Source organism: Liolophura sinensis, chromosome 13, assembly GCF_032854445.1.
Source record: "Liolophura sinensis isolate JHLJ2023 chromosome 13, CUHK_Ljap_v2, whole genome shotgun sequence".
NCBI classification, from domain to species: Eukaryota; Metazoa; Mollusca; class Polyplacophora; order Chitonida; family Chitonidae; genus Liolophura; species Liolophura sinensis.
In genome coordinates this window covers 12,467,216-12,494,887 of record NC_088307.1, presented here as the reverse complement: position 1 = coordinate 12,494,887, position 27,672 = coordinate 12,467,216, and the positions used below count along the sequence as shown (strand labels likewise).

General features: G+C 40.9%; 2 protein-coding genes across 2 annotated transcripts; both read right to left on the bottom strand.

The window, feature by feature from the left end:
* Nucleotides 1-8,923: 8,923 nt before the first annotated feature.
* On the bottom strand, nucleotides 8,924-14,269 carry LOC135480671 (uncharacterized). Its single transcript, XM_064760569.1, has 5 exons — nucleotides 13,846-14,269; nucleotides 13,093-13,281; nucleotides 12,573-12,750; nucleotides 11,491-11,572; nucleotides 8,924-10,148 (listed from the first exon to the last, which is right to left on the bottom strand). The coding sequence occupies exons 1-5, from the start codon at nucleotides 13,852-13,854 to the stop codon at nucleotides 10,067-10,069; spliced, it is 540 nt and encodes a 179-aa protein (XP_064616639.1). The 5' UTR covers nucleotides 13,855-14,269; the 3' UTR covers nucleotides 8,924-10,066.
* Nucleotides 14,270-15,868: 1,599 nt separating this feature from the next.
* On the bottom strand, nucleotides 15,869-26,617 carry LOC135480870 (cadherin-23-like). The gene is made up of 7 exons (XM_064760800.1): nucleotides 26,576-26,617; nucleotides 20,523-21,062; nucleotides 18,831-19,432; nucleotides 17,237-17,414; nucleotides 16,226-16,446; nucleotides 15,924-15,981; nucleotides 15,869-15,885 (listed from the first exon to the last, which is right to left on the bottom strand). The coding sequence occupies exons 2-7, from the start codon at nucleotides 20,569-20,571 to the stop codon at nucleotides 15,869-15,871; spliced, it is 1,125 nt and encodes a 374-aa protein (XP_064616870.1). The 5' UTR covers nucleotides 20,572-21,062; nucleotides 26,576-26,617.
* Between the last annotated feature and the right edge of the window lie 1,055 nt (nucleotides 26,618-27,672).

Sequence of the window (27,672 nt, the reverse complement as noted above, 5' to 3'; positions counted from 1 at the left end):
GCCGAATGGACTGTAGGTGAGATCTCTTACGAGTCAGGCGACCTTGTGACAAGCGTGGACACTTTCCGTATCAACAGCGCCGGAGACGGACCGGTCACGTTGGGAAAGTAAGTATTCCCAAATAGGCGAAAGAAACAACAACGTTAATTGTGTCCGAAAAAACACCATTAAACACTGTCCGCAAATATCGCTAGATTTGCCTTTTCAGAATTTTTTCAACCTATTAATTAAAAATGCATTTGAAACTGTTAGGGTGGCCTTTTCTAGCCATGCATTGGGACCAGTGACGTCACATTAGATTTTCGTCACCTGACATAAACAGACTGCTGACGTCCAAAAGGAAACCTACAGATATCATTTTAACTTGTTTCATCTTTGTGTCACAGTTCATAAGACGATTTGTCATGGAGTTTCATCGGTTTCCCATCATCCTAAAACAGCCCCCTCTTGAACACATATTTCCTGCATATGCAACATGTGTTTGCTTTTGTTTAATCTTCCCTCATATTCTTGATAACGTTTCTGTTTGACGTCAGGATGCTTCGTGATAGTGTTTTTTCTTCCTTGATGTTCTCAGGTATCCAAAAATACATCAAAATGATAACAATAAGTAGTCCATGCTTTTGAAAACTATCTACTCTTTTCACACATTGATTTTGCATATTTCTGTTTTTAACAAAATCCCTAAGGGTTGATCATGTTTTGATTTTTTTTTTTATTTGATTGGTGTTTTACTCGCAAAATTAAAGTAGAAAAAGTGGCAATTCATACGCTGCGTTCGCATGGGGCGATTTGTCGACTTTTGTGAATCGTATGAGATGATGTCGTCTTATTTTCATTCGAATAATGGGCGAGTTGATACCACAAATCGCACTCTGTGATTGCGTCTGGGTAAAGTTGTGTCACGGTACAAACGGCAATCAATTAAATAGCGACGTGAAACATAAGGGTAAACATATAGCAGAACTCACTTCACGACAGATCATATCGGCCTCCGCATTAGGAGTATATACTTCAGCAGACACAGATGCGTGTATTTGTACAGCTCTTTCTGTAGGCCTACACCGCTTGTCTGTCTAAAAAAAAACTCAAAGCAATGTGTGTATGTAAACTCAGTATAAAGCGGTATATGGTTCGTCTGTATACGATCATGCAGAATTAGCTGCCTCGGTAATAATGTGCATACCTGATATTGTACTCTGGATTTGTGTAATGTATATTTTGAATTCTCTTTTCTTGCAGATCCGTCTCTTTGTGGAAGAGAGTTAACGGTGTTTACCTGTTACAGTACGAAGCAATAAACTTTGACGGATAAGTTACGCAAACTCTCTACTCATAATTAATAAAGTAGGAACGCTTTTTATGGGACATTTTGTTTATAATATTTACTTATTCTAACTCTTCATAGATTAGCCTTTCTTCCGTACTCGGTTACAAAAACTGGTCTGTACTGAAGCTATTACAAGACTTGACAGCTTTGAACAACTGCGGACGGGCCGGTGTTAAATCTGGGTGAAATCTTGATACAATGTATTCTTTGTCAGAAACATGGTGTTTTAGTCTGGGAAACAGTTAATACGAAGCTTCACCTGTTAATAAACTTTTGAAAAACCGTACAGAATTTAATCCATATTGGATGCATAATATTAGTCGTATCCTAAAACAAATGCCACTTTACACTTGACTAAAGTTAATACTACTGCTGGACTTATAGTAAAAGAAAGCTGTAATATTCAAAAAGTATTTGAATCCTACGGTGGGCTTTATGAGTCATATTGACGGTATCTGGGAACTCTGACGTCACATCACGTTTTTTCCTGATGTTCACCAGAATAAAGGAATTTTTGGAAACATTATCTCAGTAATCTTTCAATTGTATGTAAAGAGTTATTACAACATTCAGTGCCGTGATTACAGTTGGATAAATTTTCTTAACCTCTGATAGCTGGGTCCATAAAACTCTTGTTAGAATACAAATCTTCCTGCGCCTGTAACTCTGTTCACAAAATTCAAAAAAAAAAAACAGATGAAAGTATATTTATTCATAGTTTTAAGTTCTCTATTTAGTGATGCTTACTTTGATTTTGAGAGATCTTTTCCTTTCAGGCCTACCTGAAATCCCCTAAAATTTCTTTGCTCAGTTTCTGAATTCTAAGAGCTCTTTTGATGTAAGAATGTTGCTTAAACTTTCATCACCAAAAAAAATAAAAATCTAAGACATTTATTTGCTTCTAAAAGTGCACTTTTGGGGTCGAAATTTTAGGTCATTTATGGTAAAACACTTAAGAACCCCCGGTGGAAGACTCACAGGCGGGAAACCAACAATGAGTGTGTCTTTAGTTTACGCAAACTATGATAACTGTCTCTAAAGTACAATCTATAAAGCACAGTCAAATTTTTTACACAAAAAATGTAATACCTAGACGTATTTAATAATTTACCTGAAAAGAACTCTCCTTACACAAATATATTGAAAGTACACCAGTGGAAAGTCAAGTATCTAATATGTAAACATTTAACAGAAGAGAGCCGAGCCTTACGGCTTCACTGGGCCAGATTGTACAGAAAATGTGAAATTAATCGCTGTAAGCAGACGTCACGCCACTTATATAACGCTTCCGCGCACACGAATATTACCGTGGTCATTTTTTGATACAACAAAGCTGACATGTTTACACTACGCCCTGTTGAATAATGAGATATTTGTGTGCTGTGCGCTTGAAATGAGGGTCGCTCAGTACCAGTACAGCCCAAGTTTGCATAAAAAAATATACCATAACTGAGCGGATTGATGCAAAATATGATACGATGGCTGATTTCATACATAACCCACAACAAATATGTGATAGAGTATTCGAATAAAACATTATGTATTTATTTTTTTGATAGTTGTTTAACGTTTCACTCAATAAGTTTCCACTTATACACACAAAACAAAAACACTTGTGTTGAATGAACACAAACTGTGTTCTTTCCAACAAAAGTCTAGTGTCATATTTGAACAACTCTATCTTGTATTGAATTAAGACACGGTCTTTTTTGTGTTTTAGTAGTTTGTAACACAAACATGTGTACTTCACGTTTGTGTTTTATTAGTTTGTAACACAAAAACATGTGTACTCACATTTATTCAACACGTGTGTATTGGGGTAACAGGTTCGTGTGTTGAATGAAACAACACAAATTGTTGTCTTGGTGTTTTTGTGTGTACGAAGGCGGTCAGTTTTATGAGTGGAGGCAAACAAAGTGCCTGGGGTAAACCACCCAATTTTTGGCATGTTACTGACGGATTTTCCCAAATATGTGGCGTGTTGTTCGGAAACCAGGTGTTACCCTATCCAGGTTTGTGTATCCTAGCCATTGAAATGCAGACGCCCTTCACAAATAGATCATGGCCCTTCAACCAGTAGACCATGGCCCTTCAACCAGTAGATCATGGCCCTTCACCAGTAGACCATGGAACTTCACCAGTAAACCATGGCTCTTCAACCAGTAGACCATGGCCCTTCAACCAGTAGACCATGGCCCTTCAATCAGTTTACCATGGCCCTTCACCAGTAGACCATGGAACTTCACCAGTAAACCATGGCTCTTCAACCAGTAGACCATGGCCCTTCAACCAGTAGACCATGGCCCTTCAATCAGGTTACCATGGTCCTATACCAGTAGATCATGGACCTTCAACCAGTAGACCATGGAACTTCACCAGTAAACCATGGCCCTTCAACCAGTAGACCATGGCCCTTCAACCAGTAGACCATGGCCCTTCAATCAGTAGATCATGGCCCTTCACCAGTTGATCATGGCCCTTCAACCAGTTTACCATGGCCCTTCACCAGTAGATCATGGCCCTTCACCAGTAGATCATGGAACTTCACCAGTAGACCATGGAACTTCACCAGTAGACCATGGCCCTTCAACCAGTAGACCATGGCCCTTCACCAGTAGACCATGGAACTTCACCAGTAGACCATGGCCCTTCAACCAGTAGACCATGGCCCTTCAACCAGTAGACCATGGCCCTTCAACCAGTAGATCATGGCCCTTCACCAGTAGACCATGGAACTTCATCAGTAGACCATGGCCCTTCAACCAGTAGACCATGGCTCTTCAACCAGTAGACCATGGCCCTTCAACCAGTAGATCATGGCCCTTCACCAGTTGATCATGGCCTTTCAACCAGTTTACCATGGCCCTTCACCAGTAAACCATGGTCCTTCAACCAGTAGACAATTATGCCCTTCAACAAGTGGACCATGGCCCTTGAACCAGTAGACCATGGAACTTCAACCAGTAGATCATGGCCCTTCAACCAGTAGATCATGACCCTTCACCAGTAGATCATGGCCCTTCAAAAGGTGAATCATAGTTAAAACAAATGAGATAATATTCTGCTGTTACCCAAGCTCATACTGGCTTCCTCTGCGGTCGTGCGTGGGAATGTCTGACAGCAGCCTGCGGGTGGTCGTGGGTTTCCCCCGGGCTCTGCCCGGTTTCATCCCACCATAATACTGGCCACCGTGGTGTAAACAAATAAATCGTTAAACAGATTTAGTTTTAACACATTGTTTATAATTAGATTATGCATTTTTGCTTTATACAGTTACGACAAGCACTTTCATAAAAGGATGGTGTTGTTAATAACCATATTGTTGGAGATGGTAAACTTTTTTTTTTCGCGGGGCGTAGCTTTGAAATGCGCATGCGTCTTAACTTCATGGTATGAATGAAGAATATGTTGTATATGAGAAATATACAAGAAATATAATCTTACAATATGTATTAACAGCGAGACTTGATCAATGAATAATAGAGATAAACGCAGACAAATAGAGAATGAGATAAGGAAATAAAGGGAAGAGTACAGAAAGAAAAAAGAAAATTTATAATAATTGGGGAGAATTTTAAAGGTGGAAGTAGGGAAAGATAGAAAAGGAAGAGGAAGAAATGATGAACAAAAGACAGGAAAACTAGAATACACATACACATACTCACGCGAAGAAGTGTATGTCTGCCTGTTTTACAATATTTAGTAGAACGATTAAATCACTTAGATAAAAAAAATAAAAAATATTACATGGGAATGCCTGTAGACCTCCTCAGCCCTGAATAACTATGTACCCCCCCCCCCCTTCCCCCCTTGATAGAACCACAGTGAAACAGTATTGTTTCTGTTTCATCCGGGAAAGTTTTTCTTAACAAAAAAAGTCTCGCAAATAAAATTCTAACATACCTCCAAAAACTTTAACACTAAAAGCAATGGTGAGCAAAGTTTGCTCAATCTATGCACAGTTAGTCCTCGTCTTGGACGCTGGGACGGTTCCATTTCGCTAATAAAATAGGGGAGCTGGGTTGTGCTGTCAGAACGTCTGTTTCTTCAAAATTTGACAGCTCCCTTTTTTTCGAGGACAAAAGTAAAATGAAATTACATATAGTTGGTTAGGCAGTTAAGTTTACAGGTTAATTATTTACCATCACCGACATCATGTGGCCAATAGGCACTTATCCCATGTAGAAGACATAAAGAGGTGACATCAAACAACAAGCATTTAGGTATTATATCGGGATAAGCGCAACATGGGCTACGATGCTCTCTTTTTTTCAACGTTCTCTTATTTGTAACCCCTCCAAAAGCGGCGAATTCTTGGTATTACAAGCAAGCAATGGGAGTGAACAGCTTGCGCTCGATGATGGCAGACATTTCCCGTGAGGCAGACTCAGTATACGATACACAAACCACTGTTTCCGCGCCACTGCCGCCAGTTTCTGAGCCACACTGGTGTTGGAATACAGAGGATAGTGTCAGTAACTGGCCAATGGCACGAGTCCAGCCTGAGGAGTTACATACAGCCAGAGGCCGTCTGAAGAACAACGCCTTCTGAACAACAACAAAGACTTGACAAAACAATCTAGGTGAAGTTTACTCTAGGAAAGTAAGCTACGTACGGATGTCCGAAGGGAGCAGCACATGGAACAGAGCGTTGTTGTTGTAATGTACAATTATACGATACAAGGTCCTGAAAGTGTTGTCTGTTTCTTCATCTGAAACTTCCATCAGAGGGGACTGAGGAGCAATAATGCCTGTTATTTATGAAATGTATGTATGTATGTATGTATACATGGGCCTTTATGTCGTACTTGAAATATCATGCCTCCAGACATGACAGCCCACCCAATCACATAAAACTGACACCGGGCCAACCAGTCCTGTTTCCTTGCTCTAACCTCTCAACACTGAGCGTTAAGCGAGGCTGCAACAAGTACAATTTTTTAAAGTCTTTGGTATGACCCCACCGGGTTTGAAGCCGGGTCTCCCAGCTTTCTGGCGGACTCTCTAACCATTAGGCCACGAAGCGATTGTCGTGAAGTTTGTCAGATATAGATCTCCTTGGAGAGGTGCTGTAGTTTTCTCTGGTCTCTACCCGGATTTCTCCAGTTACAAACGTTGTACCGTGATACAAGTTAAACAGTCTCAATTTAACCATAAAACATGATCAGAACGATTACAAAGTCGCACAAAATGTTGAATTAACAACGGAACTGATCCCAACAGTATAAACGACGTGGTGCATTAATCAGGTTTTCAGATGTACACTTCCTACGTCACCAGCATTTGTCACATCCTGATGTACAACAAATTATTTTTGTACAACAAATATGTACCTCTAAATGACTGTGGTCGTTTCGGTCGGCTATTGTTTAGAACGTCCGGCGCGAAGTAGGGAGGCCTGGAATCAAATTATGGTACTTGCTCCTGCCTCGCTTATCGCTCAGCGCTGAAAGTTAAGAGCAAGGATTGGTTAGCCTGGTGTCAGTATGCTATGATTGGATGTGGTGTCATGTTTGGTGTCTTCAGCAAGACACTTCAGTGGAAAACACACTCGGTGCACACACACTAATGATTCCTCGTCGTCATATAACTGAACAGTTCCGAGTTGGATCTCATTTGTCGCTAAAGATAAAAAAGGCCTACAGTATCATATCACTTGTCAAATATTTTAGCAACTATTTTTGATCAACTTTACTACAACATAGGTGTCTGAAAAAGTTACAGAAGAAATTTGACGAACGATGGAAAAATTGAAGCTGACCGTTTGTTAGTTTGTGAAGTATTTCGAACTCAAAACTCGCCTATGGTTACGTACGACGTAAAAGTCAATGCATACATATATTCATTCTAAAAGGTTGATTAAACTCTGTACTCATAACACTGGGTGCTACGGCTCTTGCGTCAAGTCCAGCTCATGCTGGCTTCCTCTCAGGCCGGGCTCTGCCCGGTTTCTACCCATCATAATGCTTGCCACCGTCGTATATATGAAATATTCTCGAGTACGGCGTAAAACACCAATCAAATCAATAAATAAAAAAATACGGCTATTACTTCGCCTTATTTCTGATCATGTTAGTCGTACGGCTCCACATTAGAATCTATTACGAACCTTCCCCCACCCCGTCGAAAAAAATGCCACAACGTGAATTTTCAACATTTTTGTTCATAAAATTTATGATAAGATATATGTATGAAATATATATATATATATAAACAATAAAAGAGGTAACAAATGGCACAATAACGTATTGAATGCATTGGTAACAATATAACTGCATCAAGCATGTTGATCTGTTTTACCCAAAATTCCTTTACACACAGCTGTTAAAATTTACAGAAACTTTGGAATGTCTCAAAATAATTTACGGATTTGCGACATTTGATACAAGCGGATTTCAAGAAAAAGGTATCACTGGCCCACAAATAAACTTATATGCATAACAGTACACTAAGCAAAATTAGCACAATATCGGACAACGTAATATTGTTCAACTACATATAGATAACAAAACAAGGACATTATAACGGATTCATATGCGTGTAATACTAGCAAGTAACAAAATCCATGTTTGTATCGTAAGTGTAAATTTAGGCGTGTGTTAATAGCCGCCTTGAGAGGTTCCGCCGGTTTGAACCCTTACCTGGGTTGTCTGTTTGTTTGTCTGTCTGTTTGTTTGTCTGTCTGTTTGTTTGTCTGTCTGTTGCTGTGATATGAGACAGACTATTTATTTAAAGGGATACAGAATCGACGCTGAATGGCTGACTGTGGAGATACGGTTTCCTGGATTAAACACTGTAGGTTTGGTCACGTTTGAAACAATCTGCCATAGGGCTTGCCTACCTCTCACATTAGCCAATCAGAATCGATTCGGTATCCCCTTAAGAGCGATTTGGGAAAAGATGTGAAAGCAGGCAGTTACTGTGAATTAGCTTAACAGATTTTTGACAAACTGTACGGGAAAATAGCTTTCTGAATTAATATAACGTATGGTAAAACGAGTTTTTAAATTGTTGCAAGTTTCGTGAGATAGTATGTCGAAAGTTTTGCGAGGACAAGCTTTTCAAAAGTTTTTTAGCAATGGCATACAAAGACAGGGGATTGATGAAATTCGCCTACTATGTGGGCTTATAAACAGAGGTAAAATATATGCTCTCAGGATGACGACTCCAAATGGTAACCATATGACTACTCCTAATGGTAGCCATATGACTACCCCTAATGGTAACCATATGACTACCTCTAATGGTAACGACCGGCCCGGATAGCACAGTTGGTAGAGCGTCCGCTTCGGGACTGGTAGATCCAGAATCAATCCTTGATCGAGTCACACCTAAGACTTTAAAAGAGGAAGTTGTAACTTCCTCGCTTGGCGTTCAGCATGAAGGGGATAGTGCAACGACTGGTTGACCCGTATCAGTATAATGGCTCGGCCGGGGCGGCTTACTTGCCTTCGGTAAGTCGTCTCAGTGAAGCAGCACTAAATAAAAGAGCCGTGGAAATCCGTCCTGCAACAAGAAGGCACATTACACGTACATGCACCCTAATGATTCCTTCGTCGTCATATGACTGAAAAATTGTTGAGTATGACTACTCTTAATGGTAACCATGACTACCCCTAATGGTAACCATATGACTACCCCTAATGGTAACCATATGAATACCCCTAATTGTAACCATATGACTACTCCTAATGGTAACCAAATGACTACCTCTAATGGTAACCATATGACTACCCCTAATGGTAACCATATGAATACCCCTAATGGTAACCATATGACTACCCCTAATGACAGCCATATGACCACCCCTATTGGTAACCATATGAATACCCCTAATGGTACCCATATGACTACTCCTAATGGTAACCATATGACTACTCCTAATGGTAACCATATGACTACTCCTAATGGTACTAACATCATAATATTGACTATTCACATCAAATCTAACAATATAATATTGATTATCATTTTACTAATTGGAGAATGTGCATGTATTGCTGTATAGATAGCTACCAATCAACTGGAACATCCTTTCCGTGTTCCATTAGCAACAAATGTATCGCTAATAAAAAAGCAAATACGGACCAATCTCTAGTTCAGCGATCAGGTTTCGGCGTTTGCATGATTTCTTCTATGTCGTTCAGTAAACTTAATTTTGTATTCTTAGGGACCAAGAGGCTTTATTTATTTTTACCTGAAACTTCCAAATGAGTGGAAGCACATTTGGGGTAAGGAAAAAGCCAATGCTACCTCACATGATGTACTCTTTAGAGAAGCAGTTTGTCCGGACCTAGATAAAGGCCTGAACATGACGTCATTGTCCCATATGAAGGTCTGACGTCACCTTAGGCGCACTCTCTGAGGTCGCAACTTCAGTATTGCTACAGCACAAGTTCAATAAATCCCTCGAAATCTTGAATCCACCATACGCCGAATTTAAACGACGACAGCGCACATGTTCACTTCTTTCCATGTTTCGTTAGAATACTTCAAAACGACGAAGTTTAAAATCAAATTCATAAGGTTGTATACATCAAACATAGGACGATGGTAATTGTATGGTTAGAACTCTGGCGTACGCACAGTTAACAGACAAACATGAGCGTTAGGGTGCCACGCTTCCCTTTCTCACCATCGTCCACGTCACTTCATGTGCATGTCTGCATGACGTCATAGATGAACCATTTTGTCAAGACTCCAGCATTGTAAGAATATCTGACTTTACCAGTCTCTTCATGGAACTTCATTCTCGATTTTCCTAACTGCATGATGAGAAGGATTGAAGTCGATTCTGTCTTTCTTCCTTTGGGTTGAGCTACGAAAAAGAAAGCAAAACGAAAATAGCATCATAAAACTGACTTTTTAAACAAAATTAGTTCATTAACTTTCACGATGAAGAAATTGTTCGTTAAGAGCTTACAACGGAAAGGCAGACTAGATTCCTGTACTCTGACTGTTTGGGAGAACTTGGTGACAATGAGCGATCAATCGTGCTCCTTTGGCCGTTTGCACAGTCAAACCTTTGCGATGACCACCTTTCTTCCACCAGTACCGTGTGCATATCTGTTCGTCACACGTGGGAAACATTGTCAGAAACTTGCCAAAGGACACTGGTTTTTGCCACGGGCAGTCCGCTTTTTTCCACCAATAATAATGACCGAAAAGCATAAGTTAACTTGAACAATTCTTGAGTGTAGCTTATCGTTCGACTAATCAAATTTTCGATGAGTTAATAGGACAAATGGTTCTATCTGAAGCCGGCTTTAAATTACAATCTAAACGGTAAACCGGTCTGACAGCAACCTGCGGTTGTTTCCTCCCATCATAATGCTGGCCGCCGTTGTATAAGTGAAATATTCTAGAGTACGGCGTAAAACACGAATAAAAATAAGTAAATATACGGTAAACCAGAAAGGCAGATTTAGTTAACCGTCTAGATGTTTTCTTTACGTTAGACTAAACTTCCTGTATCTGTATTTCTCGGATGTTTCATCGAACTCTTTATTAAATAAGATTAACACAACACAAAACTGTATTTCGGATTTTCGGATTTTAAATGTATGTGTTGGTCTTGACTTTTAAAAAATGAAACATAGCCTTGGTAATTTTTACCAAATTAATACCAGGAAAATTCAACGCAAATTTTCAGTAGCAATTAAATCGTTGGCTCTTTGGCATAAAGCGTTGCCCTGGCCTCAACTAGGTCCTTATTTGATTACATCACGGACACGAAGCTGGTTATCAGCGAGTTTTCGTCATAATGCTTGTCAGGTCTCGGACAAAGGTTGGGGGTTTACTTCAAGAAATACGGAGTTTCCCGCTCATTACCTCATGGTCCTCGCATAAGTAAAATATTCTTATGTACAGCATAAAACACTAGTCATAAAATGCAAACACTGTAATTGCATGGAAATATGCCCCTAAAAATACATTTTTGCGATAAAACTTTTGAGACAGATTTTGAGGCAAAATATTACTCCAGCTGAAACGCCTATTTTCCCCCGTAGTATACAATCCTATCTTCCAAGCAAATATCAACGCACCTCTATGCGATCAGTGGGACTCTTCGTATCGGTCAAATTTAGGAACTTAGTCATTAACAAAAAAATTTAGGTCAAATGAATTCACGAAGATGACTTGTCTCCTGTAATACTCACCCTCTTCTGAGGAGTAAGACGAGGATGATGACAAATACGATGAAGAGGAAGAGACAGACGACCACTACAATGGCTACAACCTCTGAAAATACACAAGAAAAAGGCAACTTCGTACAAGTTTATATCTCACACTGAACAGGCAAAACTTTTGCATGGAGCAAAACTGGTTTTGACCTTCATCTGTGGGGTCACAAAATAGACATGCGCACAAAATTTCATCAGAATCGGACAACAATTGAAGTAGTTATTGCACGGAAACCAGCGCGCAATCAAAATCAAAGAACTTGTGAGAAATTTAAGGCTGCACAATGCAAACGTACACACACAGCTTAATAAAAAAAAACGGACAACATTTGCTGCAATTATTGCAATGAAATCAAATCATGATTTGAAGTGTCTGTCTGGAACCTGAGGAATTCCAGTCAAATATATAAACAAACACAATATTACTAGCTAAACAGTAAGACCAGGTGCCTTGTAGCCTACTAACTCCGCCTCACCACAAGCTTATATGACAAGACACACACCATAAATCTCTGCTGTTATAATTTTATTTACTTCATTGATATTTAGCGCCATAATCAATACTTTTTCACTGAAACGATTTCGACAGCTCATGCGTACTTCCTCTTCGGCCGTTCGTAGGAAGGTCTGTCAATAACCTGCGCATGGTCGTGGGTTTCCCGACGGTTCTGCCCGGTTTCCTATTATCATAATATTGGCCGTCATCGTATGAGTGAAATATTTTTGAGTACGGCGTTAAATACCAATTAAATAAGTAAATAAATAAATATGGACCTACGATGCCGGTCAGTTTTTATTCGTTTTGCGCAAGGAGTAAACCCGGTGTAAACCGACGACAATTGGCAAGTTACTAACAAACTTTCCCACGTGTGACGTACACAGGTTAGAACCGACAACATGTGTGTCTTTGACTGAAAAGCAAGCATAATAAAAAGTAGAAAACGCCCCTACCTCCCCCCCCCCCTCCAACACCACCCTCCCCCACCCCCACCCCCCATCCTTCTCTTCCTTGCTATAATATAGAAGAAAAACACAACAGGCAATGAATGATAGCGTACCCCCTACTGAAAGAACCGGTTCTTCTGAAGTTCCGCCTCTGGCAGGAAGTACGTTGGTGGTAGGCTTGTTGCCGCCAGGGAGCGCGGGAGGAGTGATTCTCTCGACCAATCGTATTCTGATTAATATAGAATCGCCCTCTGCAGACGGATCTGCTTCGTTATATGCCATGAGGTGAAACTGAAAGTGAAAGAGAAAATCGTATCAAACCCCAGGTAGATAAACGCGAGTTATTATATTGATAAAGAGACACATATATCTTGCATAATTTTATTCCAGTAGTGGGGATTGTAGGGTCAACACTAATGGGGCAAACTTTTTGAAGAGTTCGTGATATTGACGTAAAAGACAAAAACAAAATCAAAAAAAATTTTTTTACTTATGGTCAGAGGAAAGCGTGCAGAGCCCAGAGATACCTATGACTATACGTAGGTTGCTGAGAGAGTACAGTCGGAGAGAAAACCGGCATGAGCTGGACTATTTTATTTTGGTGCGTTGTCAACACACACATACATATCTCACCTCGAACTGTGTGCTGTTTGTCAGAATGCAGGCCTGGCTACAGCTGATCTTTGTGGTAATGTCCCCAGTTGATTTGTCAATGTCAAACACCGTTAGACCCTCTACCGATAAATTGTAAAATACAACAGCGTTTTCATCAGAGTCCACAGCTTTTGGTAATAACGTGATTTTCAAATTCCCAGGAAAATTCTGAAAGGCAAAACAGATATTGTTTTATCCAAGTAGTAAAAAAATTTGATAGAACGTATTGTTTTCTGTTGTGAGGTTGGAGTGTTTGTGTACTTCCTGTTAAGGTTACACATGCGCAATTCGTCCAATTAAATAGTGATTGGGCATTGACTGGATAATACTGCCACGCAGACATTATAGGTTGTTGATACACAATAAATTTCTACATTGTTAGTCTGCACCTGGTTAAAAGATATCGGGATTTTGTCTTTTTTTGATAGAACAGAAAAAAGTTTGCCCAGAGTTACTACCCACCCAATGGAGGTTACCAAGGTGACAGAATGCTGTGAATTCGGTTTAAGCAACAATGCCTCAAAAAAATTTTAAAAAAGAAAAAAACACTCCTGGTATTTCTATGGAGCTGGCCCTCTGATACTGAAATAGGGCCTTGATGTCAAGACATGCCTTTTCTCATCAAAAATCGCAAGGTTAATAATATACAGATTAGAATATGGGCAAATCGACATTAATTTTGCAACGTAAAACGGCCGTCATTAGATTGTGTGGCGAGAAACTGGATTTTACCTTGACCATGTCGAATTCGTAAAGATCCGATGAAAATTTGGGTCCCTTATCGTCTGGCTTTTGCGTCGTATCCCCCGGCTTTTGCGTCGTATCCCCCGGCTTTTGCGTCGTATCTCCTGGCTTTTGTGTTGTATCCCCCGGCTTTCGCGTCGAACCGCCCGACTTCTGTGTTGTACCTCCCGGCTTTTGCGTCGAACCGCCCGACTTCTGTGTTGTACCGCCCGGCTTTTGCGTCGTATCTCCTGGATTTTTTGCTGTACCGCCCGGCTTTTGTGTTGTATCACCCGGTCTTTGCGTTGTGCCGCCCGGCTTTTGTGTTGTACCGCCCGGCTTTTGTGTTGTATCGCCCGGCTTTTGCGTCGAACCGCCCGGTTTTTGTGTTGTACCGCCCGGCTTTTGCGTCGTACCGCCCGGCTTTTGCGTCGTCTCCCCTGGCTTTTGTGTTGTACCGTCCGGTTTTTGCGTCGAATTCCCTGGCTTTTGTGTTGTGCCGCCCGGCTTTTGTGTTGTACTGCCCGGCTTTTGCGTTGTACCGCCCGGCCTTTGCGTCATATCCCCTGGCTTTTGTGTTGTACCGCCCGGCTTTTGTGTTGTACCTTCCGCCTTTTGTGTTGTGCCGCCCAGTTTTTGTGTTGTACCGCCGGGCTTTTGCGTTGTACCGCCCGACCTTTGCGTCGTATCCCCTGGCTTTTGTGTTGTTGCGCCCGGCTTTTGTGTTGTACCGCCCGGCTTTTGCGTTGTACCGTCCGCCTTTTGTGTTGTATCTCCTGGCTTTTTTGTTGTGCCGCCGGGCTTATGCGTTGTACCGTCCGACCTTTGCGTCGTATCCCCTGGCTTTTGTGTTGTTGCGCCCGGCTTTTGTGTTGTACTGCCCGGCTTTTGCGTTGTACCGTCCACCTTTTGTGTTGTATCTCCTGGCTTTTTTGTTGTGCCGCCGGGCTTATGCGTTGTACCGCCCGACCTTTGCGTCGTATCCCCTGGCTTTTGTGTTGTTGCGCCCGGCTTTTGTGTTGTACCGCCCGGCTTTTGCGTTGTACCGTCCACCTTTTGTGTTGTATCTCCTGGATTTTTTGTTGTACCGCCCGGCTTTTGCGTTGTGCCGCCCGGTTTTTGCGTTGTGCCGCCCGGCTTTTGTGTTGTATCGCCCGGCTTTTGCGTCGAACCGCCCGGCTTTTGCGTCGTACCGTCCTGCTTTTGTGTTGTAATACTAGGCAGCGCTGTACTAGGAAGCGTTTCAACCAGGCGAGTTCTAACTGATATAGAATCACCATCTATGGACGGATCTGCTTCGTTATATGCGAAAAGCCGGAACTGAAATTAAAAGAGAAAATCAAATTAAATTTCATGCAGATGTAAGCGCATACTTCTTTTGTTTGAGAACCAAATACTTTGCTATATCTTATTCCAAATTTAAACCACGTTAACAGGTTGTTCGCAAATCATCATCGCGAAGACAAGAATAAAAAACAGACAACACTGCTTGGACAGCAGCAGTCGGGATGAGAGAAGGCGTTTCTTGGCAACCAGTTATTGTCAAGCCAAAGTTTGAGAGTAAGGCTACTTGTCAAGATGTTAATTTGGAGATCTTTGCATGGTATTTCATGGAGTTGACAATATGAACAGATTGAAACCGAATTTTTTACAGGATACGTTTGTATTAGAAACGAGACAAATTACCAAGCCAACACCCAGTACAAATGTTGTATTTGTTCTCTAGTTTCAGCAGGAACTTAATAAAGCCGTGTTAGCAGGTGGAAGACGATGGAGCCGACCGCTGGCAAGAATTTGTCTCGAATATGGCTATCGCTGTCTCGTATTTCTCCACCGCAAGAAGTTTTCGACGCCGCATATATTCCCGGGTTTCGCCCGTACCGTTGCCTTAAACAATTATTGAAACCCCACACAAAATATAAAATGTAGGATAATATATGACTGCCTCACCTCAAACTGTGTGTTGCTACTCAGAATACACGTCTGGCTACAGCTGATCTTCGTGGTAATATCTCCAGTTGATTTGTCAATGTCAAACACCATTAGACCCTCTGCGGACAGGTCGTAAGACACAATGGCATTCTCACCCAGGTCCGCGTCTACAGCTTTCGGTAACGATGTAATTTTAAGATCTCTGGAGAATTTCTGGGGACAAAAACCCACAAAAATGTTTACTTGTACACATTAGGGAATTGTACAATAAGTCAGTTAAGCATATGGGTACATCAATAAAAGCGAGCGCAAATTGCCAGGTCCATGTACAAGTACCCATCTTTAAAGATAAGGGGCCCATGTCAAAAAACAGGCGCCAAAAACTTCGACAGAACGATAGACTTAAAATTTAGAGCTATTTAGTCTCAGCTAACTCAATTTCAAAACTTGGCCATACCTTTAGCATGTTGAATTCGTAATAGTCGGTTGAAAATTTTGGCCCATTATCATCCACGTCATTGATGACGATGTTAACGGTGGCACTGGCAGTCGCAGGTGGCAAGCCGCTGTCTACGGCTTCCACAATTAGAGTCACTGTTGTCGGTGATGTCATATTCTCCCGGTCTATTGACCCCATTAACCATATTTCTCCGGAAGAACTGTCGATTTCGAAATTATCTGAAACATTCCGTGGAGAATAAAACAACTGGTGAAAACAAATAGATAAAAAGTCGCGGTAATCGCACATAGTTTTCTGCTCTATAGCTGCAGTGCGTTTGTGCTACCAAAGTGTTTCATGAGCAAATATCAGAACAACGCTTGGACCGCTGTCTTAAGGTCATGCAGAATAACACGTTGCCCGTTGCTTAATTTCTTAAGCAACTAATTTAATTTCTAAGTTATTTATTCAATTTGGTGCTTTACGTCGTAGCCCAAACTATTGAACTTAAATATGCGACTGTGATAAGGTTAATGGTTAATTAGGAATCCGCACAGCACCTTCTACTGCTAGATTTCTGACCAATTGTTCCGACCCTAAGCCGCACGGGAATGAGCCAGAGTAGACCTTGTATCTGTAGTGAGTGTGACGCCTTTCACCGCTAAGCCAGCGAAGGCGTCCTAACGTCCACATAAAATACTTCCACACGCTGTCCACCCAATGGGAGCCTGAGAGGCGTTAAAATCTCTGCCTAGGTTTGGTGTCTGCCATTTACAGCGTGTCTAATTTCAAAAAAGTCAAGAAAAACACGAATATCCCCACCGGGAAACATGTGGCCCTTTTGCTGACGAAGTGCAGGCGCATGGACTTCCGTCATCTACCGTTTCCCTTGACTGGTTGGTTACTTTATTTGGTAGGAGCGGTTGGAGTCGCGCCATCACACCCGGACGGCTTGCGGGAGTTTATTATTTGATAAACGATAATGAATATTCTCTAAATTTCCACCATAAATTCCCTTAGTCCACTCACCAGAATACATGGTAGGCGTTAGAGAGTAGGTCAGAATTTTTTGTGCACCAATATCCTCGTCTGTAGCCGTCACCGTTAGGACCGATACTCTCTGAGCAGGGGATCCTTCATCCAAGCTTGACTCGTACACAGTTTTCGAAAATTTGGGGTCATGAAAGTTTGGGTCCTTGATAGTTAACTGAAAAAAATATAAGGACATCCTTATTAAACTCGCATTATGTTATTACAAGAATTGACTAAGTTTGTGTGTACTATGAAACAACAATGCTCATTCTAACTTGAATGTATCCAGTGTTAGATTATAATTGAGAATATTCTATGCCCTTTAAAACTGCTGAAACAAAAACCACATTTATGACTTATAAATTCAGAAATAAATTTTCTGTGTTTAACAGGGAGGATTTCTCTCCGGAGATTCTACCGTGAATAACCAGATCAAAAAACAACATTTATTCTTTTGCCGGATCGAGATTTTGCTTGCTCAGATTGTTGGAGGTGCTAGTTCACAGCGAATATCAGGCCCATAACCAATGAGATCGCGTGTTCGAATCGATCCCTGGTTGATTTGTCTATATGCCTTACGTCAGAAGGTGTGTCAGGTATCTAGAGAAAGCGTGGTGGTTTATTCTCAAGTTTCATTCTTAGTAAATAGTAAGATTAAGGTGACATCCCCCACCAGCTCCGCCCGCTTCCCCCGTCCTCACTGTTCGTGGGGCCTCGGTGACAATAAGCGGTCCACGAACTTTTTCCCACCAGTATGGTGTGCTTACCCGTAGTCACATGCCACAAAGCTCAACATTAATTGCAATACGTCTGTAGTTTACACTCCATCACTCATCCCTCATCTCCACCCCGAACCCTTACCCCGCCAGAAATCCGATTTCCGGTATTCCCCCAATTTCCCCCATGTATTCTTTTCAGAAGCCGCCATCGTATCAATGAAACAATATCCTAAGGTGACTTGTTGTTAACCATTCAGCTGTTAGCACAGGTCTCGCTGATTTGGTTGCAACTTGTTTGTCAGGTACCTGGTGGGGTGAGTGATCCCCTAAGTTAATAAATTAGACGTTTTATGCTAATGATAAAACGTCTAACAGAGATCCACTCCTGTCCTGTCCGCAGTTAGAACCTCCATTGCGTTTTCTACCTGATATTTTCTTAATCGGCAATAAATACAGCTGAGGGATCGCAGTTTAGTTGGACTAAAATGTCGCTTCCGTTCTACTCAAATCGGTTATTTGTAGACACAAAACACAGCAAAATATTGAACAGGCAGCAATGCTTGATTTTTCGAAGCTTTGTCGAGTATTTTCTACAAAGGAGACTTTTTGGAACGCTAATGGCTGTTCTTCAAAGATAAAAATCGTCCTCTGTGCAGAAAGAACGACAAATCTACATCATGGAGGATACGTTTAGACCGCTCCTCGCAATGGATAAAGACGGCTTACACGTCTGCTTATATGCGGTTTTACTGACCCTTACGGGAACTTACTCCAACAAAAGTGCTATACCTCGGGGATTAGGGGTTACCGATTGAGGTCATAAAAAATTTGTTCAGTGCGGAGATGTGAGGAGGATAGTTTATGAGACTCACCATTACTGGGCATAAGTTGTTCCGTAACCCATCTGATACTCTGACTCTAAACGTCTCAAATTTCCCTTCCAAAATGGCGGCAATGTCCACCACCCGGCTGGTTGTGATCACACCTGTTTGTCTGTTAATCTTAAAGTACGCGTTCGGCAATGTGAGGTTGTAAATCAGCGTTGTGTTGAAATCCCTGTCTACAGCCAGCACTTGGAGAACCTCGGTTCCGGCCGGAGCACCGTTCAAAACCTCGCCCTGGTACATCTGCTTGACGCATCTTGGACTCTCGTCGTTGATGTTTGTCAAGTTGATGTACACCGGAACTGAGGTTGATTTCGGAGGCGATCCCGAATCAGTAGCTGTAATGATTAGGGTTATCTGCCGTAGCTCGGGTTTTTCGTAGTCCAATCCGCCATAGTATTCCACAGCACCGCTTCGTGTAATAATGAAGTTCGTCGTGTCGTTTAGGGTGAACTTTATATCACCGGGGTCTTTGTTTGTAATACTGACGGTGAATAAGGTAAGTCCTATTTTGATGTTTTCTGCTACAGTGATTTCGTAAAATGATTGAGAAAATTGCGGAGCATCAAGATCTTGGCTTACGCATCTGCCTGAAATTTGAAAAAGGAAAAGAATAATGAGACTACAGATTTGAACTTTGATATGAAATTTATGCTTGGAATATCCACGTGTTAAACGTTGTTTTGGAAATGGGTCTTGCGATTATCGACTTGGAACGCCCTTTACGGACTATGAATGGTATCTGAATGCCGGACATGACGCTTATATTTAGCAGTCGGAAGTCAGCATATGTTTCTTTGACATTTTAAATAGCCGAGGCTGGTGTTAGACATAAAGTGCTATGTTTGCTCCAGTCCTGGGATGCTACAAGTTGGCACAGGGCTTGGGGAGATCTAGACTGTTACGTTGGCGGGTATCTAGAATGCTATGTTTGTTGGGGATCTGGAATGCTATGTTAGCACTAGACTTAGAATGCTGTGTTAGCGTAGGATCTAGAATGCCATGTCGACGTAGAACCTCGAATGCTATGTTATGAAATTTGGTTATCTGTATGTGTGTTTGTTATTTTTTCTCTAATAGTTTATACTTCTAGCCTTGCAGTTGTAATTGCTTCAAGGTCAGCTGTCGGCGTTTTAAATATAGATGTGGTTAACAAAGACTTGGTAGACTATGGTGACGCGGGATCTAAAATGGTGTGTTGGCGCGGGGTGTAGAATGGTATGTTGGCGCAGGATCTAGTCTGCTATGTTGGCGCAGGATCTAGAATGGTATGTTGGCGCGGGATCTAGAATGGTACTTCGGTGTGAGGTCTAGAATGGTATATAGGCACGGGGTCTAGAATGGTATGTTGGCGCCGGGTTTAAAATGCCATGCCGGCACAGGATGTAGAATGTTATATAAGCGCGAGACCAAAATTGTAACAACTCAGCGTTAGACGACGGTGTTATAGCGTAATCTTAGAGTGCAGCAAATCGGCATTAGGCAACGGATAATACCAGAAGATTTTATTGATGCGCCAGACCTCGGAAGCTGCAAACGTAAATTTGACATTTTAACAAGTTGACCCAATTCTTCTGATGATACAGTTTTTTCTCTTAGTCATTGTGTTAATTTATCAACAATTTATATTTCCGATGTGTTGTTGGAATTAAATTTCACATTTCACCGATTTTTACTTACCTACTAGCATAAATGATACTATCATCCCCAGCCAGTGAGCGATTTGCATGTTGGTGACGTCACTGGTTCTACGCGGAGCGCTGTCTTGTGGCGCTGCAGTTTTAGGTCAAATCTATCTGCGTGTTTCGTTTTAGTTTCAGGTCGAGTAACTAAACGTGATAAACGTGAGTTTCCTTGTTGGGTGGTCCGATGAATGGGATGGTTTTAGGTCAGCGGTATGTTAATCTTTTCCTGGCGATGAAATGGTGTTAGGTCAATGATATGTGTTGATCTCTTCCTGGCGATGAGGTGGTTTTAGGTCAACGATATATGTTAATGTCTTCCTGGCGATGGGATGGTTTTAGGTCAGTGATATGTGTTGATCTCTTCCTGGCGATGGGATGGTTTTAACACAACGATATGTGTTAATCTCTTCCTGGTGATGTGATGGTTGTATGCCTATGATATGTGTTAATCTCTTCCAGGCGATGGGATGGTTTTAGGTAAAGGATATGTGCTAAAGCTCGTCGTTGTGATCCGCCGTTTTCAGGTCAACAGTACCTGTGAATAAAGAAAAAAACAGAAACGTGAAATGGGAAGCTACCCTAAATTCGGCACTAGATTCCAAGGAAGCCATTTGTTTAAAAAATAATCTTGCACCCATAACATATGAAGTGTCAAGTTTTACTGCAAACAGTCTACACCTATTCGTGTTCTGATGTATCCTTGCCACCATTTGTGGGGTCTAGGAACAGCTTTTGCACTTCCCTTTCCAACGATTGACTATTTTTGACCGGTGGCCTCCAGTGACCTCCAGTGACCTCCAGTGACCTCTCAGGCCAATGCAGAATGTGCAGATCTTCCGCCTTTATGGAGTGAAGGGATATGAAGCCACCTACAGTCTTAAATAAAAAGGTAAACATAGACAATAAAAATCGGTATATATAAAATAATGGCTATAGGTGCATAACATTTATACAGCGGCTTTTTCTGAAAACGGTATTTCATACATGTAAAACGAAGCGTTCATCTAGAGAAACGATGCAACTTGTAATGTAAGATGTAGAATGTAACAGCAGATGTATAATTCGCATCCCCTTAAGTGGTCAGAATAGGTGAAACTATAGAGTATTTTCCCACAAAAATAAAGCTGTCGGCCGAAATGAAGCATTTTGACACTTTCTTTATCTGTATGTGTGTTTGTTCTTTTTTCTCTAATATTTTATAGCTCTAGCCTTGCAATTGTAATTGATTCAAGGTCAGCAGTTGGCGTATTAAAAATATAGAAGTGGTTAACAAAGACTTGGTAAGCTATGCAGTGGCACATTGGAATTTGCTTTTATTCAAGGTAAACTGAGTTCTTAATTGATTTTTTATTATTATCTCCTAGAGGTACAAACAGGGTGTCGTGGAGTTCAGTGCTGTCGGTAGGCCAACACTGAAGTACATTGTTAAATAAAATGACAAATCTAAATGCGCCCATTGCGTTTACGGGAGTTGACACTGTGCCCAGCGTCTCCAGTTTCAGTCCAATGTATTCAACATGCTTTGTTGACAAACACCTTCTAATGGAAAACCACGCGGGCTTCTTTAACGAAACACCTTTGAGCTCTCTTGCTTGGATGCTTTTTACTGAACCGGAGAAAGGTTGGGAGGGGGTTAATAAAGCCAAAAATCTTCTCTCCTTGACGGGACGAATAGTCTGAAAGTGCTATTGTCATTGCTAGACTGGGTCACGTTTCAGTCCGGTACAGTATCATTATACGCCATGCAGGGTGATGAGAACGACTAGAAAGGCGTGACCTCATTTTAAAAGTGGAAATAAGGTCAAGTAATCTGAAGTACCATTATGCAGCCAACGGTATTCATCGGTGCACATGAAAGGTCCTTCATTCATGAAAGAGTATCTTTAAGGGCGAGAGGCAGATTCATTTCACTGTGATAGCAAACAGTGTAGATTTATTGTAAAATTTGCTCGCAGTTTGGCCTACAGGTACGGCGCATTTTCATGTAAATAGACAGTTTCCGTCTGGCTGTAATATTCCAGCCAACTGCGTAGTTAAATGGACACGATGCTGTAAAAGTACGCCATGGTCTATTTTGTCACAATCATGCAAAATGCTGTACCATCCGAAATTTACCGATATGATTGGCTTGGATAATACAATGTCTAGCGGAAAATCTGTTGGCTCTTTTTTGTTTTCCTTAGCGAACTTACGATCTCCATGAAACGGTTTATTACCTTTCCTCTTTCTGTTTTTTTTTCTTTTCTTTTTTTTTTCTTTTCTTTTTGTTTTGTTTTGTCAGCAGACGTGTTCCAGGTACACGAAACAGGAATTTTTCTACATGATGGCATTTCTACAGAAGCAGAGATAAAAGCGAAAATCATCTTGTGGATCTATGATCTGCAGCTGACGACACTATTGTCAAAAGTCGTTTTACGACTTTTCGAAGGAGTCGCGAAGCAATTACAGACATGAATAGGCACCTAGAGAAGTCGCACCACAAAGCGCAGAAAGTGTGTCGAGAAAGCTTTTGAGTTTATAGCACATCAACTACTGTGAATGACCCGATAGGGGTTGACATAGATAGCAAAGCTCGGTTGGTTATCGCGCTAGCGCAGCGTAATGACCAAGAAGCCTCTCAACAATGCCGTCGCTGTGCGTCCAGCTCATGCTGACTTCCTCTCTGGCCGTACGTGGGAAGGTCTGGCAGCAATTTGCAGATGGTCGTGGGTTTCCCCTGAGCTCTACCCGGTTTTCTCCCACCATAACGCTGGCCGCCGGCGTATAAGTGAAATGTTCTTGAGTTCGGCGTAAAACACCGATTAAAATAAATAAATAAATACAACTCAAGGAGTGTATCGGTGAAAACATTCTATAAAAATCTCTCAGATTCTCTGAATAGTTAAACTGGAAAATGAAGTAGAAAATAAAAAAATAACCTCATTTGACAAAAATTACCACACTTTCTGTTCAATGTGTATAGGTATGGGGCCAACCGTCTTAAACTCAATTTAAAATACTTATTAAGTGCTTTACTAGATTTAATCTATTAAAATAAGAACTTTTTAACGGATATTATATCAAATTTTGACTTCAATAAAAAATCGTTTTGTGAAAATGGTCATCGCAAATTCCACTAAATACAGCTTATAACAAATTTAACATTATACGTACGCCAGGAAGCAGGAAATTTCCTTTTCTATTCGCATCTATAAACAGCACAATTGCAGATCCCACTTTATTGTGCCAATTTTGTATTATTGTCTCTTAGTTAAATTTTTTTTTTAAATTCCATTGGTCTTTTAGTCTGTATCAAAAGATACGTCACATATATGGTGGCCGACAGGTTTATGCCCGGTAAGTTGGAAGACAAATACTTCTCCCTTCACCAAAGTTTGAAATTATCAGACCCCTTTCGTTTATTTACTTGTGTGCGGTTTAACGCCATACTTAAGAATTCTTTACATGTACGATAACTGGAATGTACGAGGACAACCATCCACCACTGGCAAGTTATTGACGATCTTTTCTACGTTTGACATACAGATATCCACACTATAATGGTCAAAGACAAGCAGTTTTAAACGAACGCTAGAATGTGCATGGGCGTCGTCAATTGCGTATTTTCACTGAGGCCCTGCAAGCAGTTAGCGCGGGAGAATTTACAAATTCCCCGTACAAGGTTGGTATTGAACCCGTGTCTACTTCTTAACCACTCTTCCAAAATACTTTTCCGAATCCTCTGTTAAGCACGTTTGAATTTAATGGATATCTTAGAGGCGTGTCCTTGGCTTTTTTCCAATCATTGACGTCAATATAAAATATAGGAGAATAAAACTGTGTTCAAACATGCTGTACAATGTATTAACAATGTGCGCACGCCAGCCAACGTCCAACCTTTCATTTGTATACTGCTCTATCTACTTTTAATCGGTCGTTTATGCGCAATGTAAGTTAAGCGATTTTTTTTTTTTGGCATTTTAATTCTTTCATAAAATAGACTGGCCTCAAAATCCTTAATGTTTACGCAAGACATATGAACCCTCTGTGTGTTTCAGCTGTCGCACTGGAAGGTGTTGGCATTGTAATCTATTCTGCATGGAATGTGTTCAAATAGCATAGACTACCACTAATATGGCACGGTATTACATGAGAGCGGAATATATTCTGCTGGGGTTTGCGTACAACTGACCTGATATCAGAGTAAACACATGCCCTGTATCATGGATAGAGGAGTACAACGCATATAAAGGACTGTGCGTTATATGTACTCTACATACTTTTTGTTAATAAACAACAAACTCATGAAATTTTATCTTAACGTGTTTACTCTTTAAATTAGTGTGCTAAAATGGGACTGAACCTTGTTCTCGTTTTTCTTATAGAATGCATGGTCATTGCCGGTTCACCCAATGTATTCGATACGTTAGCATATATTCAATGTTTTTACACCAAATATTATAATACTCCACACACAATTGATAGTTAATATTAGAAAACTTCCGTGAAAAGTTTCATCATCTTAAAGGAAATAGTACTGTAACAGTGTTTGATTGGTGTTTTACACCGTACTCAAGAATTTCATTATACGACGGCGACCAGCATTATGGTGGGAGGAAACCGGGCACAGTCCGGGGTAAACCCATCCGCAAGTTGCTGCAAGACCTCACTACTTTCTGCTGGAGAGGAAGCCAGCATGGGAGTGAACTCACACCGACCGCATTGGTGAGAGGCACCTGTATCACTGGACCTCGAGGGCGTGTGCTTCCACGCCACCCCACACCCCCCCCACCCCCCACCCCACCCCACCTTCCCTCCCCTGTCACGGAGGCCCTCTGCAACACATTTGAAGGGGCACGTGTTAAATACCAAATGACGGACAGAGGCATCAAGTAATTGGGATATATGGCAAGTTTCGGGCTAGATAGAGGAATGGGAATATTCTATACATTTATACAGGCAATGCTTCACAGAAAAGGACTGCTTCTTATATGTAGGGCTATTTACCACAGGTATGGAGATTAACACACAATAGAAACGTTCGTGGGAAGGACTGTCCACAACCTGCGGGTGGTCAAGGGTTTCCTCCCACCGTAATGGTGGCCGCCGTCATATAAGTGATATATTCTTAAGTACTGTCTAAAACAACAATCAAACAAAAAATAAATAAAGAAATATAATAGATAGTGGAAAGCTTCAAAGATACGAAAATGCTTTATGGATATATAGGGATATTTTTCATAAGCAGAGAATGTTTCATAAATAGGGGAATGCTTTGCAGAATATAGATGGAATATAGATATGGGAATGTACCATAGATAGGAGAGCACTTCACACATAGGGGAACGCTTTATAGATTAGAAAATGCTTCACAAATAAGCGAGTGCGTTATAGATACGAGAATGCATTATAAACAGGGGGAGTACATCGCAGACAGGGGAACGTATCATTTATTTGCAAATGCTTCGTTATGCTTGCCTCTCTGCAATACTGTGCCAAAGACATCGGACATCCGGCCACAGCACACTGAAATTCGCCCGCCAAAACTTGGCATTACATGTGCGCAAAGAAACAGGTTAAAAGTACCAAGAATATCGAGATTGCAAGAGTTAGGTATGGCTTGACTCGGGATTGAACAGTTGATCTTTCTGCGAGGAAACTTCCACACTTTTGATTAACATCAAAAAACATGGCTTAGAAAACTTCTTTATCGAGATTCCTAAATGCGTATCTCTGGTGCGCAGATGTAAGCATAGTGTACTACAGGGAAATTTCATTCCATAAAGTACATTCTAAAATGCTTTGTCGGGATAAAAAAAATCTGTATCTTCTCTACAGCCGATCATATCACATGGGGGCAATAAAAACTATTAAAGTGACCCGCAGAAAGAATTTCCGTAAGCCATTATTAATTGGCTTCCAAAACAATCCTTCGTCATGATGTGCATTACATAGGCGTACAGAAATTTCCTTCTTAAAGTACATTCTAAAATGCTGTGTCCAGATTAAAAAAATAACATCTGTTTCTGCTTTGCACCTGATTATATCACCTGAATGCATTTAACTTACCTGTAGACAGAATCCTCGTAAGCCGTGGGCCGTTAGTAATTGATTTCACAAGTTCCAAAACAATGCTTCGTCTCGGTTGATTATAATAGCCTTGTCCAAACTGCAAATCTCCTTCGATCTAAATAGTACTGTGCAGTGTGAAGCGTGTGCGCCACTGCCTGGACTATACAGATAGGTACGGAAGAAAAAGACCTGTATTTCACAAAAACATAGCTACCTAGACGAATTGTTCGTATTTATGCTGGTATTCTGTAGATTGATATTCAGTCACCCGAAACTTCTAAGGGGCTGGGCCTGAATAATGCCTTTATCCCCTCTCCCCGTGGCCGTCGGTGGTAACGCGTTGTCAATTCATCCTGCGTACGAAGTGCTTCTCTTCGTGAAATAAGTGGTTAACATTGAACTATTATTCTCAGCGACAGGTACATATAAAAAAGAATTAATTGCTGGTTGGTGTAAAAGTGGGGCAACAGAGTATAGCCTTAATTCACTTTGTGAATACGCGAGACGAAGGATAAGGCGAGGACAATGTTATCTTCAGTCAGAATGTAGCCACCTTCCTATAACGTCTCAGTTAATGTGTTTTTATTATGAGCGCGTTGAAATCGCGCTTCCAAATCATATACACATGTTTGCATGTATATGAACAATAAACGTTTTGTGATGCATTTTCCTCAGTCACAATTCGGATACTGAGGTTTCAAGAAAACAACTGTTTGATGTGTCAAACCGAAGGAGAAAAACTTTCAAACACAGCGATCATTGAACTTTTCAGTCATCCGTTTCGCTTTTGCGACGATGTCAAGGTTCACTACATTCTCATTTCATTCTGTGTGATCAATGAACCATGAAGAGGTTCCGTTGAATATGTTGCTTTACAGTTTATATTTGACTTCAAAAGTACATAAAACGGCCAACAAATTCAGATTTTTGTAACATTGCTTTATTTTTTTTTTAATTTTAAGTTTAGCTTTAACTTTGAAAAACGACTGAATAATAGTCAAAATTTTCTTGGTCGCTTTTTTCATAGCTTAAAAATGCATATAATGGAGGAAAAATTCGTACTTTTCCAACTTTTCCGGTTTTTCTCATTTAGT

Coding starts and splice junctions, on each gene's coding strand:
- LOC135480870 (XM_064760800.1), bottom strand. CDS start 20,571: ATGCAAATCGCTCACTGGCTGGGGATGATAGTATCATTTATGCTAGTA. Junction 17,415..18,830: donor ACAACTTATGCCCAGTAATG/GTGAGTCTCATA, acceptor TATTTTTTTCAG/TTAACTATCAAGGACCCAAA. Junction 15,982..16,225: donor ACGAATTCAACATGCTAAAG/GTATGGCCAAGT, acceptor TTTTGTCCCCAG/AAATTCTCCAGAGATCTTAA.
- LOC135480671 (XM_064760569.1), bottom strand. Junction 12,751..13,092: donor CAAACAGCACACAGTTCGAG/GTGAGATATGTA, acceptor TTTCACTTTCAG/TTTCACCTCATGGCATATAA. Junction 10,149..11,490: donor GTCTTACTCCTCAGAAGAGG/GTGAGTATTACA, acceptor TCTTTTTCGTAG/CTCAACCCAAAGGAAGAAAG.